The following is a 14,159-nucleotide window of genomic DNA, read 5'->3' as shown; positions in this document are numbered from 1 at the left end:
GGCCCCGCCTACGCCGCGGGGCAGGCCAATCACCGTGGGCAGCTCCGCTCGCGCAGGCGCGCTGCCGCAGGGCTCTGGGAGGGCTCACGGAGGCAATTCTTCAGGCACCTGTTGCCATGACTCCTCCTCTCCGTCCGCTGGGGGCGGGCCGGAGGCCGGCCCGGGGCGGGGCGTCGCAGTGCCTCCGCCTCCTCAGCTCAGCTGGGTCGAGGCCCCTGGGTGATTCGCAGGGGGCAGCCTGGGCCGCGGAAGGGCACCCGGTGGAAGAGGAGAACGCGAGGCCCGGAGGCGGGGGAGAAGTGACGAGCTGCCCTTCGTAGTCCGCCAGGAACGAGTACGCGGCCATCCTCCCGCCCGGCCGGCCACCATCACTCGTCCTCAGAGATGTCAGCTGCGGGCGTCCGGGGCCTGAGGGCCACCTACCACCGGGTCCTGGATAAAGTGGAGCTCATGCTGCCTGAGAAACTGAGGCCGTTGTACAACCACCCGGCAGGTAATGGGCCCAGAATGGCTCCCGCCGAGACCTTCCCTCCCTTTCCCTCTAAAATAGACCTTCGGAGGCCCACGGACAGCTCTGCCGCCGGAGGCATCACCCCCAGCCCGTCCCCATCAAGTGACACCGTCTTCTTTCCCTTCCTCCCTGCTTTTCACTTGACCTCAGCCACCATCCCTCCCAAACCTTGCAGACCTTTGCGGCACCGCATCCCGGAGGCTCGACTCAAAGCCGGACGGGGCCTCTGGGCTTGATCCGTCTCCCGGTCCGCGGTTACCAAGGGGCCTGCGCCACCCGGAAACCCGCGTCGCCTCCCCCTTTCCTCCCCGAGTGGTGGTATCTCGCCCCGCGCGGGCAGAGCTGCCGGGTCGCACGGGAGGGCTCGGAGGAAAGGTCATGTGCCTTCGGCGCCAGCTGGCGGAGGCCTGCACATGCAGGAACCCGGTTTCAGAGCCATTCCTCGCCCCACGGGTCGAGCTGCTTTACGTCTGTCCTTGTTTATGAAAGTACCGAACAAGCGCTCCCGGGACCTTGTTGTGTAGACAGACCTGGATTTAGTTCTGCTCTGCCACTTACGATAGGCGCGACCTTGGGCGAAATGGTAGAGCCTCTTAGGTCCTGAAAAATGCGGCGAACGTGGGAGTTAACTATAACATGCATGTTTGATTCTTCCCAACATGCTCGGTAAATGTTAGCGTGCTCGCGTCCTGTTGCAAATCAGTGTCCTTGCGGTTGAGAAAAAAATATTTCTGTAAGAAACTGAAAGAATCCAGCCTCTCCCACTCTTTATTTAAGGTCCAGAATTCTCTCTAAAATGGACAGTCATAATACTTACTTGGCAGGGAACTAAGACCCAGATGTGTTTTAAGGTCTCTTTCAAGCCGAAGACTTTGCAAATGAGAAAATTATGTTGCACGTTGAAGTATGGAGGTGCAACCCGAAAAGGGGCCCTTTCCCCCCACGTAACTGTCTCTGCACTTGGTCTCCTTAGGAGAGTTGACTTTCCCAATTTAGAGCAGACGGAAGCGCGCTCTGGAGTCTGAGCTGCTTAAGTCCTAAATCTGATTACCCTTTGATAATGGAATGAACTGCATTTTGGGATTAGACTTTACTATAATGTTATTTACTGCAGTATTAGACCCATTATGAAATTGATCTTCAAGGAGAGGTTTGTTTTGTTTAAAAAGTTTATCTACCTTTTGGTTGTTTTAGCACTCACATTTTTGGAATTGTGCTGTTTTGTGGCAGATTATCATCTATCAGGAGGGAGGAGGTGGGCAGTGCTTCTGTAACCTGAGTTTTAGAGTCAACTGAATTCTGTGGAGTCAGTTTTGACCGTCTGAAGCGTTGTGTCTGGGCTGTAGGGTAAGGGGACGGTAGAGGAGGAGGAATTTTAAACTATTAATACTTAAATACAGAGTTTTATAGTCATCTTTTCCAAGGCCTTGGCTTTAACCACCTATAATCATTGCTTATAACACTTTATTCAACTTTCAGAATGAAAAGGAGTTACCTTTCATTTGTACATTGTGCATTTCATCTGGATATTCTTGGATTAGTTCAGTTTCTGTTTTCCTTTGTCTGTATAGTGGAAGGAGCATAGGCTTTGAAGCATATTCTGTTCCAAGGAAAAATCAGACAGACCGAGGTTTGAATTTTGACTGTGACCTTGACCTTAAATCCCCCCAAGCCTTAGTTTTCTAATCTACAAAATGGGGATAATTATCACAATGTAAAGATTGTTATGAAAATTAAATGATACAATGTCTAAAACAGAGTGCGCTTAAACTCTCAACAAATATTAGTTCCCTCTCATCTAAACTTTTAACCAATATGCAGCATAACAGTACCCATCACTGCAAAATTATTTGTGATTAAAAAGTTGTAGGCACACCAACGTAGACATGGAGAAGCATGAAAAATATAACTGTTGATTCACTAGTGTTGAATAAAATCTGAGGAGATACTGATTATTGTTCCAAGAGTTATCAGAGTGAATATTCAAGTTTTTGCGTACTGTTTTGCACAATAGTATGTTACTGAGTCATTTAAACGTGAAGCTACATTCACATACCAGAGGTTTTTACAATGGTATGCAAGGCCAGGATATCAATAGTTGGATAGCATGCATTGCTGATTTTAAATTGTTGAGATTTAATTTTATCACTAACAAGTATGTGCAGAAGATGTAAAGATTATATGGGTGTAAAGCGATAAGTAGCCCAGTCATGTTCTTACTGTAAAATCAGAATAGCTTTAGTACAAAAAAAAAGGTAATTTTGGGTAGTCAATATTTGTGTCAAAGGGTAACCTTTACAAATTCTAAATATTTGTAAGTAGTTTGTCACATGATAGATTGTAAACAGGTCGAGCTGGTTAACATAGGGAACTAAGAGGAATGTTGAGGGATGTTGGAAAGTAACAAAAGATAGACAAATGGATGCTATGAAAGGGATAGCAAGAGGTATGTAGTGGAAAGCATTGAATGAAAAACTTTTGTTTTTCACATTGGGACATAGTGAGCACCTCAGTTCAATATTTGGATGTGTATATATGTGCCTGTTTGTAAAAATTACTTATTCTGTTCCAAGGAAAAATCATACATACAATAAATGACGTTCTTTCTAGGTAGAATTTATAAATTTCATTAACAATAATTCCTCTCAGATAAAGAAATTAGAAGGTAAATTTATGTCTTTATTTTATCAACAGGTTCATCAAGGCAACTGGATTTGTTAATTTGTTTGAAAATGTATGTCTGTTACATATTTGGTTATAATATTCCCTTGCAGAATTCAAATTCTTCTATAAAAGTTAAAACTTGAAAAAATAATTTAAGGAACAATGAGGCCAGTGGTTAAAAAAGTTATGTGTATACTTCACACTGTGCTCATGTGCCCCTCTACATTAAGAATATAAAATTAAAAACAAAAATAAAAATTTGGTCAAATAAAAAAAAAGTTTAAAATTTAAAAAAACATCAGTTTCACTTTTAAAATAAGACAAACTCATAACAACACAAAAGAAAATGACCATTATATCATTCTCTGTGTTTTTTTAACACAGAAAATAGTTTATAGTTTTAAATATATATATACTTTTTGAATACCTGTTTGATATTTCCAAATTGTCTGTATTTGAGGCCTTTTTCAACTTTCAAAGGTAGACTTCTAAGCAATAAGATGAAAATGTGTTGTTAATTCTTTGTTTAAAAGAATGTACATTTATATCTGATGGGGACACATTTTCCTCATTTTGGACTCCAAATTAAATTTCTTTTGAGGTGATTTTTTTAATTTGATATATTTCAGCAGTTCAGTTTTTCTGCCTAATCAAGTTTTTTCATTCCTTCATAGTAAATGTTAGCTAGGTACTTTTGTTAGTTTATACTTCCGGTTATCTTGATTTTAAGGTCTTATGATCAATTCAGGTATCATAATTATTTAATTACTTAATTTTTTAATGAATAGTTGTGTTTTAATGAATAGCTACAAGAATAGCTGTGTCATTATGTAGAATATAAACCTGGTTTTCCCAGATCTAGAATTACACGTGTGACATTGTGTTGTCAGTGTTTATTTTCAAATGCTTTGCTTTATTAAAACTTCATGTTTTAGAAATATTTCCTCATTACCATATCCACTATTGATTGATTACTTTTTTTCAGGCCTCTATACCTGAATTCATACATGTCTAAATTTGACTTATTTACTCCTAAGGTAGAAAATAATTAGCTGAGATAAATGGGAAGGGTGAACGAAAATAAATTTTCTTTGAAATTTTTGTTGACCTATTGTATGATCATGAGTAATGCTAGCCATTTCCTCCTTTGCTTAACAATGAAGAAAACAGTAGTTATTTGCATCTATAGATATCCAACTCACTTGTCAACATCCTGTCAGATCTCAGAAAAATTAGAATATCTTACATATATTTGCTACTGATATTTTTAAATTTAGTACCTAGCAGTTGTTAAACTGATTTAGGGTTTTTGTTTTGTTTTGTTTTGTTTTTGTAGTTTAAAATTATTCACTTAAAATACTCATACTGCTCTTGGTCCAGGTTTCAGCAACCAAAATTTTAACTTTGAAGTTTTTTGTTTGGTTTGGTTGAGGGGAGGAGGGCAGTTAATATTTTAAAACTATCACCTTGCTCGGGGCAGTTGAGTAAATTACCAGGCACACCTACTGAAAAGCTTAACTGTTTATTAACCCTGAAAGATCAACCATTTAAGCTTGTAAAGAAACCAGAATCCAGAGGCATTGCTCAGGAAACAATTTTTGGGTGGCAGAAGAGGAAGCATCAATTTTGAAATAGGAAGAGGAGTCTGCTGAGAAGTTCAAAGCCGGAGACTAAAACAATGTGCTGAGTTACCCTTGAAAATGAATTAGTCCTTGATACTGCCCGTGACCAGAGACTTTGTATATGACAAAGAAAAATGAACCAGGTGTGATGATAGTAATCTCAGAAGCGCAAGCCAAATAAAATTACCAAAGAGTTTGAAAAGATTGATTTACAGGATCAGTGCATCATGGCATTCAGGAGCCAAATACGAGTGCCATGGTCTGAGAGTAGAGAAACTAGTGAGTAAAAGTCTAATGGAGCCCAGATATAAAGGGACCCTGATGTTCCTGGAAATCAAAAGAATGCCAAATTCTAGCCTTCAGTGTGAAACAGTGTCAAAGCAACTCTGTAATTTCCCCAATTTGAAGTTATCCATAAGTGAACTAACATTAAATTTCATATTCAAGGCAAAGCATTGGGAGTGGTTTCTAAAACCATCTCCATTACAATTTAGCTAATTAACAGGTCACAAAAATACAAGTAATTGACAAGGAGATCAAAACAACTTGTTTGAAAGATTGATACTATAATGACTTTCTAAAGGTTAACTTATATGCAAAGTATGCAGAAAGCATAGTAAAAATGATTAGAAATAGATTGATAAATCTTTGTTTTTCAAATGTGTTGATATCGATTCAAAGATGTGTATAAAATAGTTGAATAGTTGGATTATTCCTACATTTTGTGTTTTTTTTTCAGGTCCCAAAACCGTTTTTTTCTGGGCTCCAATTATGAAATGGGTAAGTCTTGAGTTTTTGCAGAAACTACTGAAAAAAATATTCCCTAATAGGAACATCTTAATTTGAAGTAACTTTTATAAAGGATGTACTTTTAAATGTTCATGGTATGCCTCTAAATGATTTCATGGAAATATTCGCGGATGTGTCATTTTTACTTCATAAAGCACACTTAGTTTTTTCTGAACTTCTTGTGACAAAAGACCTCTGGGAACACATTTGTTATCAAAAAGCTTACAATTGTGAGCCCTAGGAACATGAAATTTGTATTCTAAAATTTTACGGCTAAGTAAAACATTAAATTAGTTAGAACCCCTCCAAATTAACTGTTAGTATTAATTTAGCATGAGAACTGAAGATACTAACACCAAAATAGAGGCAAGGAAAGTTAGTCTCAAAAAGTAGAAGCATTTATCCAAGAGTATATATTAACATTTAATAAATGGTAGTCCAGGACTTCTGACTCCAAGACCAATGCTTTTACCCTCTGCCAGTGTTTTCCATTCCTAAAGTTCTCATTTATCTGAAAAGAATTGTGGTGGCTATTTGTAGCAAATCACTGATTCTCTGTTGAAAGGGCCAGCTTTGGCCGATAGCAGCGCTTCTCAAAGTGCCATCCCTGGACCTGTAGCGTTGACATGACCCAGTAACATGGTAGAAATGCACATTTTCAGGCCTCATCGCAGATTTGCCGAATCTGAAACTCTGGGCATGGAGCCTAGTAATTTGTGTTTTAATAAGCCCTCTAGGTGATTTTGATGCCTTCTAAAATGTAAAAACTAGTGGTCTGCAGGCTTTTTTTTTCAATTATAGTAAAATGCAAATAAAATTGACCCTCTTGGCCATTTTTATGGTGGTAAGTATATTTATATCATTGTGCAACCAATCTCTAGAATTCTTTTTATCTTGCACAACTAAAACTACCCATTAAACAATTACGCTTCGTTTCCCTCTCCTCCCTGCCCCCGGCAACCACCATTCTACTTTCTCCATGAATTTGACTGCTATAGGGCCCTCATATGAGTACTATCAGACGGTATTTGTCCTTTTGAGCCTGGCTTATTTTACTTAGCACAGTGTCCTCAAGGTTCATTAATGTCAGAATCCTTTTCAAGTCTGAGTAATATTCCATTGTATGTTTATACCACATTTGGTTCATCCATTCATCTGTTGATGGACACTTGGGTTGCTTCCACCGTTTGATATAATGCTGCTGTGAACACTGGTGTGCCAATATTCTAGTTCATGCTTTCAGTTCTTTTGGGTGTATACCTAGAAGTGGAATGGTTAGAGCGTGTGGTGTATTTATATTTATTATTTTGAGCAATTGCCGTACTATATTCCATAGTGATTACACTATTTTACAATCCCACCAGCAAGTAACAAGGGTTCCAGCGTCTCTACATCCCTGCCAACACTTGTTACTTTTGCTACTGTTGTTTTATAATACCCATCGTAATGGGTGTGAAGTGGTACCTCTTGTGGTTTTGATTTGCATTTCCCTCTTATGCTTAGTCATTTGAGCATCTTTCCTTGTACTTATGGACCATTTCTACATCTTCTTTGGGGAAATACCTGTTAAAGCCCTTTGGTAGAACAATTCAAAAACTCAGTTGTAAATCTAAGTAGTTGAGAATGTTAGAGCTGGAAGTGGCTGTCCCTCAGTGTTAGGGCCTTAGGCAAATTGTTTGCTATTTTACCTCCCAGCTATAAAATGACGGGATTAGACTAGATTAGTGGTTGGGACCTGTACTTTAGAGAGAACTAGAGAGCAGTTCTTTATATTTATCAAGAAAAGTTCCCATCAGTTTGAAAAACATTTCATTATATCAGCTTTGATGATTATGCTCACACTAAGCGTTCAAAAATAGTGTGATGTGCAAAAAAAACAAAACAAACATACTAATGGAAAGTATATTTTTATTTCCTTCCTCTTTTCTCACTACCACACATAAAATTATGCTGCAGTTATATATCTATAAAGTGGAATTGATTGCTGAAGTATTGTTTCTTGCACCATTATTAAAAGAATAAGAGTGATTTAATCTGTTTACAGTAAATTTGAGGTCCTCTGACCACAAATTTGCCACAATTTAGAAGTTCGATTTTATCAATAGCTGTTGTGTTTCTTTGATCTGATCCATCAGTGTTTGAAATAATGACAGTATTAGATACTCATAAGTGCTTTCTTGACCGTCTCCTTTAAAAACATCTATTTTAAGTTCATGTTGAAATCATTCTGTGTTTCCCCGAAAATAAGACCTAGCCGGACCATCAGGTCTAATGCGTCTTTTGGAGCAAAAATTAATATCAGACCCGGTATTATATTATATTGTATTACATTACATTACATTACATTACATTACATTACATTACATTACATTACATTATATTATATTATACCAGGTCTTATTTTAATGTAATATAAGACCGGGTCTTATACTAATTTTTCCTCCAAAAGACACATTAGAGCTGATGGTCCGGCTAGGTCTTATTTTTGGGGAAACACGGTACCTAGTCTTGTGATGACAGCCTAGCGATGGGAACTTCGGTGTCTTGTTCTCTGGTGGGGAGACTTCTTTTGTTATTTACTTTATGTACATATTAATGTGTTTTCTTCTAGAGCATTTGATAATTAATCTGTGGTAGTCTATACATGACATAAAAATTGCTGCTGCAGGTCATATATGTTCCATATTAAGAATTTCAGACTACTATACTTCTTCAGATATTTAGCTATGGTGGTTCTTCTTAGCCACTTTAATTGAAACCAGATATTCCTTTATCCTTTAACTATGCTAAGTACTTTTATGCTAAATACTTTTAAAAGTATACTGACTCATTTAATCTTATATCACTTTTGCAAGGGTAGCTATTCGTATTCTCATTTTATACACGAGAAATTTAAGACAAAGTGCAATGTAACTTGACCAAAGTCACACAGCTAGTAAGTGGCAGAGATTAGATTCACAATGAAATTTTCTGAGAAAACTAACATAGATTAGAGTGGTATAGAAATAGAAAAGGATTTTTTAGAAATACGAGAAAGGGAGCTCAATACTTTTGTGGGAGAGAACAATTAGTCCCAGCAGAATAAAGTGTGCTATATTGTGACAATAAACAAAATCATGACCTCTGACTTCTTCCAAACGAGAATGCTAGAATACAGCCTCTAGTCTTCAGAGATCTGTTCAACAAGCTACAGTGTAATATGTGGACTCAGTAGAATCATAGTAGAAATGAGCTCCTTTCTTCCCCCTTTGCAATGGCAGTATTCCACCCTACAGAATTAGAACAAACGTGAAACCGAGAAAATGTACGTTGGGACCTGAAAAAAGAATGTGGGAGAGAGAGATGATTAGGAAGCATTTGGGAAGAAAATCAGAGGACTGGGTGTGAGTTAACGAGAAGAAAAGTTGTATTGGCCATAATTTACCTCTAATGATACTCCTGTGTTTAGCCATTTGCCTCTTTTTAAATCAGTTATCATTGCTTTATTGAATTATTGACTTTATTAATGCAAAACCATTTGGATTTGGTTTAAATTTGTGTATAAGTTCACAAGTATGTGTGTATTTTATTTGGACCGAAACCCTTTACTGATTTATGTTTTCCAGTGTTAGAGCATCTTTTAGAAACTCAGTAAAACCTGAAAATAATTTCTTGAAAACAAATTCTCTAATGACATACTTAGGATTTGATTTAAAATACTTAAAGAAAAGTGGCAAAACCTCAATAATTGTTGACTATGGGTAATAGGTATGCAGGGGTTCTTTGTACTAGTCCATCTTATTCTGTGTAGGCTTGAATTGTCATCACTGAAATTCATTCTATGTTTTAATCTCCTCAATAGAGCAGCATAACTAATATTCTAGTGAAGACTCAATACTAAATTTTGTGAGTGGTGCTGATGGCAGGGTATGAGTGGTATGATTCCATAAAAGACAGTATTAAAAAACCATCTAAACTTTGATATTAAAGAAAAATTATCTAACCAAGAAACTAAAATTCTAATAGACCTTTTCTGATACTTCCTTTTCTGATGCTTCCACTTTTAGAAAAGAATAACCTTGATAAAAAACATGAAAGGAAGAATCTATGCAAATTATCTTAGTTTTCAGGCATCCTCCACACCAGTGGTCCCCAACTTGTACAAAGAATATATAAATTCATATGTGAAAGAAGTATCATTTGTAGAACAGGTATATATATACACACACACACATATATATATACATACACACCCCAATGATTTTCAAATATATCAGGCTGCTTAATGTGTTTAACAAAACACAAATTAATTCAAAAAGCACTCTTGAATTCATTGTAGTTTTATGTCATGATACACATTTTCTTAATGCATGGATGCTAAAATTATAGCTACTATCATGTGAAAATCTCTGAAATAGTTTTGTGTTTTATTTAAAGTTAAGAACCGTTACTTGACACTTAAGACTTTTTTTTTCCTCTCTGTTCATGTGTATTTCCAGGGGTTGGTGTGTGCTGGATTGGCTGACATGGCCAGACCTGCAGAAAAACTCAGCACAGCTCAGTCTGCTGTTCTGATGGCTACAGGTACATTAAATGAGTGTCTGTCACGTTCCAAATAGGATATTCAATATTTTTGTTTTGTTTTCCATCAATTTACTTAAAAATTTAACGTTTGAAATACACTCACACACAAAGGAATTAGCAGTGTCATCTGTAGGAAGTTATTAGATTATAGATAGAGAAGGCAGAGGTAGGTTACTGTGAGTAAGTATCAGCGTGGGTTTGTTTTCCAAGTTTTTGCCACAAGCATATTTTTATAAGTAGGGGGAAAAGTTCCAATTAATATTCACTTGCCCTATAAAGATTTCCCTTAGATATAAAAAAAATGAGTATTTTGTGTAACTCAATTATAGCAACTTTATTAAAGATTCACAGAGTATAACTTTTCTATGTCCTTGAGTCTACATTGTGTGGTCATAGTCTTATTTATAATTATTATACTCTAATAGTAAACGTTCCGATAAGATATTGCAGCAGTACCATGCTTTAAAAATAAATAATATTTTCTTTCAACAGGGCTTATTTGGTCAAGATACTCACTTGTCATTATTCCAAAAAACTGGAGTCTGTTTGCTGTTAATTTCTTCGTTGGGGCAGCAGGAGCCTCCCAGCTCTTCCGTATTTGGAGGTGAGCCTACCAGGGTATTGACATAATCTGCCTCAGAAGCCCCCGGGGTGGCAAGACTTTTTTTGTTGTTGTTAAAGATTCACATATATTGGGGGTGGCCAGTTGGCTCCATGGGTTAGAGCGCAGTGGTCTCACTAACAATAACAACAAGGTCGCTGGTTCGATCCCCACATGGGCCACTGTGAGCTCCGCCTGCCACAACTGATTGAAGCAGCTACTTGACTTGGAGCTGATGGGTCCTGGAAAAACACAAATAAATAAAAGTTTAAAAAAATAATTCACATATAATACTAAGATGGGATGTACCTGAAGCAGAAATTTAACACTTCTAGAAAAGTTGGGGGGTTTAAATTAAAAGTGTTAAGCAGTATGTTGCCTAGGTTTTAAATCTGTGTATTATCTAGATGTATAACTCTTTCCTAGAATCTCTTGTATTAAGATAACATATACAATTTATGATAGCCTAAGGGATTTTCTGCATGAACCTTTATCACTCACTCTCAATTATATATAACAAAGTGGGACTAAAATATATAGTCATGTAGTCTTGGAAATGATGTTAGAGTGAAGTTACTGGTTGCATTAGAAAGTGTTCTGTGAGCATTAGAAGTTTTTAAAGCTGTTTACTCAGTAGTTAATATTATTTCTCAGTGATTGGTTAACACTGTATTGAGCTCACCTTAGATGAAGGCTCTGGCTTTGTTTGAACCATAGAACCTTTCTAAATTACGAAACAATGTCGTGAATGACAGCTTTCTTTGGCTAAAAAAATTGAATGGTCTCAATAAAGACATAGAAAATATGGGTTATATTTGACCTTCCTTTAAGAAGGCATTCTGTTCTGCAGAGTTTAGTACATTTTATTTCATTCTTTACCAACCCAGCTTAACTAGTGGCATTATATTTAATCCTTTCATAATCATCTAGCACATGATAAATGAACAAACAAGTCACTCCTTCTACAGTGTGCCTCACAACCATTTTTAGGGCTAATTTATATCAATATAAACTTTAATTTGTATAGTGATTTTAGTCACAAAGTGTTTTTCTCATACACCATTTCATTTTTTAACCTTATATTAACTCATGATAGTAGAGCTAAGAGAACGCCAAGTACCATATTCAGAACTATTATTTCTCGTATTAGAAATTTGGATACAGTTTGACCAAAGAATTTTTGGCACCTTTTAGTTATGATAGCAGATTGGGAGATTTAGTTAGAAGTACAAATGTTGGACTCTGGAGCATTTAGGAAAACACTTGAATATTTGAAATCAGGACCTTTTGAGAAATATAGGGGTGTGGTAGGTTTCATGGAATAAGTTTCTTCTTGGGCATATACTATTCTCAGTCTGTTGTAAGCTAGGGGTTGGGGGTTCGTCAGTAAAGTTCAGGGGCTTGTAGAGAGACAAGACTCTGTGGCTTTGTGGTTCATTCTTCTTTGGATTAATGAGAATTGAAGATAACAGTCCTTAGCTTCAATAAACTTAAGTTTTTACAGACTGTTAAGCCAGTAGCCTACCTGCATCGAAGAGGTATATTTTATTTTTATTGGTTAGCCCAAGATCGCTTCCCAGTTGATTTTATTCTCAGGAAAGACACTTTGTGAGTATAAAATAAAACGTTCTAGAGGACCATGTTTTGTTAAATTTTATACATATTGTCATACAAATTTTATACATCTTTGTCATAGTGTGGTATAGTTCAAGAATGAAAATGTTCATTAAAATAATACTTAGGTACAGGAAACTGTATGTCAGTTATTAAAACTTGTTGGCAGTTGGAAGCCAGATGGAAATAAAGTCCGTGGGTCACTTTCCCTCCTGCCTGTTTCTACCTTCAAGGCCCTGGGAAAATTGTATTTATAACTATATAGCCCCTTAATTAGTGAGACAGAAAAGATGGAATATCCTTCTCATTCCCTTCGTATTATACATTTATTTATTGCGATTCATGATTATTTTTCTTTCTGTTTTATTTATAGATATAATCAAGAACTACAAGCTAAGGCAAACAAATAAGAGCTCTTGAATCTTCGAGCAACTTAGATGTGAATATAACCACTGGGACTCAGTTTGATTAATTATTTGATTATTGGTAAGATGATGCTAACTGCTCGTGACTAGAAGGCATAAAAGAAATCTAAGTTAACTGGGAGCTAGTACTTGATTCAGCAGAAAAATAAAGCAAATTTTTAATAACGGTGTCTCTTTACACATGATTTAAGGAACTTATCTATGGATATTAGTAACATTTTTTTCCTACTCTTTGCCTGTAATAAATCATACTTGCTCATACATACCTGGCCTCCTTCTCTTCTAGTCAAGCAAAGTGTGTGTATATAGGAATACACATATTCAAGCAAGTCAAAAAATAATGGAAACGTTAAGTAATCTGTTGTGCAGTGAAGGATGGTGAATTAGCTAAAAGTGGAAAGAAATAGAGCTAAAGAGAGTGAGAAATGGTTTAGAATGGTTAGCAAAATAATCTCAAACTATTTTAAAATATTGTAACTTGAATCTTGAAGAATTTTTTTTTCTTGGAATTCTTTTACAGCTACTAAGTAAGGACACATTTCTAAATACTGAATTACATTCAGTCACTGATTTTTGTAGCAGAAAAGGCTCTATAGTCAGACCCGAATTTGAATTTCAGCTCTATGACTTATAATCTGTAGCTCTGGACAAGGTAAGGGGGTGTCTAGTAGAATGCTTGGGACATAAGTCGGCTTTCTGTAAATGGTCATGATCTTTGTCCCCATTGTGAGGAAAGATTGGGCACAGATTACTGCACACTAGAAATAATTAACAGTCGGTTGGATTTGACCTCCAATTTGGTATACTGAGCTTCTGAAAATCCTAGTAAAGCCAGTCCTGGTTAGAACTGTAGTCGGGAATCAGCAAAGCAAGTCATTTCTAAATTTGAAGAGAAGCAAGTACAAAAGAACCTTTTAAATAATAATATATGATAAAGATCAAAATTTGGCAATAAGCAATTGAAAACCTTGCACTTTTTCATTTATTCCTTCAACGTATTCTGTCTTTGAGGAGGAAGGATTAGACAATTTGACATTGGCAAAATGAAGAGGTGCTGAAGAGTCAAATCATTATGCTTTATAAGCCACACTTAAATTTGTTTGTTTGGCATGTGTGTGCACACTTGTGCATGGATTTCCTAGGGTTAAGCATTTAGGAAAAACATGTATTATGAAATATGGTATTGACACAAAAAAAGTTATTAAAAGATATTTTGAATTAGTGTTTCACTTTCTTTTCATTAAAATGTGCTCTTTCTTGTATGGGTCCTCTTAAGCCCCATTTGTCAGTCAAATTGTAGCATTTAGATGAATTACAGATATCCTCTTGGTCCTCGGAAAATCTACTGACAAACCATCTGCTGCTTCCTT

The 14,159-nt window shown here is 36.7% G+C and overlaps 2 protein-coding genes across 3 annotated transcripts in view; one reads left to right on the top strand and one right to left on the bottom strand.

The window, feature by feature from the left end:
- DCAF6 (DDB1 and CUL4 associated factor 6) overlaps nucleotides 1-1,008 on the bottom strand; it is a 72,193-nt gene extending 71,185 nt beyond the window's left edge. The window contains exon 1 of one of the 2 annotated variants that reach the window (XM_074322036.1): nucleotides 689-1,008. In XM_074322036.1, coding sequence (XP_074178137.1) covers nucleotides 689-704 — 16 coding nt within the window. In that variant the 5' untranslated portion in view covers nucleotides 705-1,008. The remainder of the gene's footprint in view (nucleotides 1-688) is intronic. The other variant, XM_019747387.2, reaches the window with a different exon arrangement.
- On the top strand, nucleotides 80-13,052 carry MPC2 (mitochondrial pyruvate carrier 2). The gene is made up of 5 exons (XM_019747393.2): nucleotides 80-493; nucleotides 5,537-5,577; nucleotides 10,065-10,149; nucleotides 10,642-10,753; nucleotides 12,738-13,052. Exons 1-5 carry the CDS (start codon nucleotides 385-387, stop codon nucleotides 12,772-12,774), a joined length of 384 nt encoding a protein of 127 aa, XP_019602952.1. The 5' UTR covers nucleotides 80-384; the 3' UTR covers nucleotides 12,775-13,052.
- Nucleotides 13,053-14,159: the final 1,107 nt, after the last annotated feature.

This window comes from Rhinolophus sinicus, linkage group LG17 (genome assembly GCF_036562045.2).
Source record: "Rhinolophus sinicus isolate RSC01 linkage group LG17, ASM3656204v1, whole genome shotgun sequence".
Classification (NCBI taxonomy): domain Eukaryota; kingdom Metazoa; phylum Chordata; class Mammalia; order Chiroptera; family Rhinolophidae; genus Rhinolophus; species Rhinolophus sinicus.
This window is presented reverse-complemented; position numbering and strand designations above follow the sequence as displayed.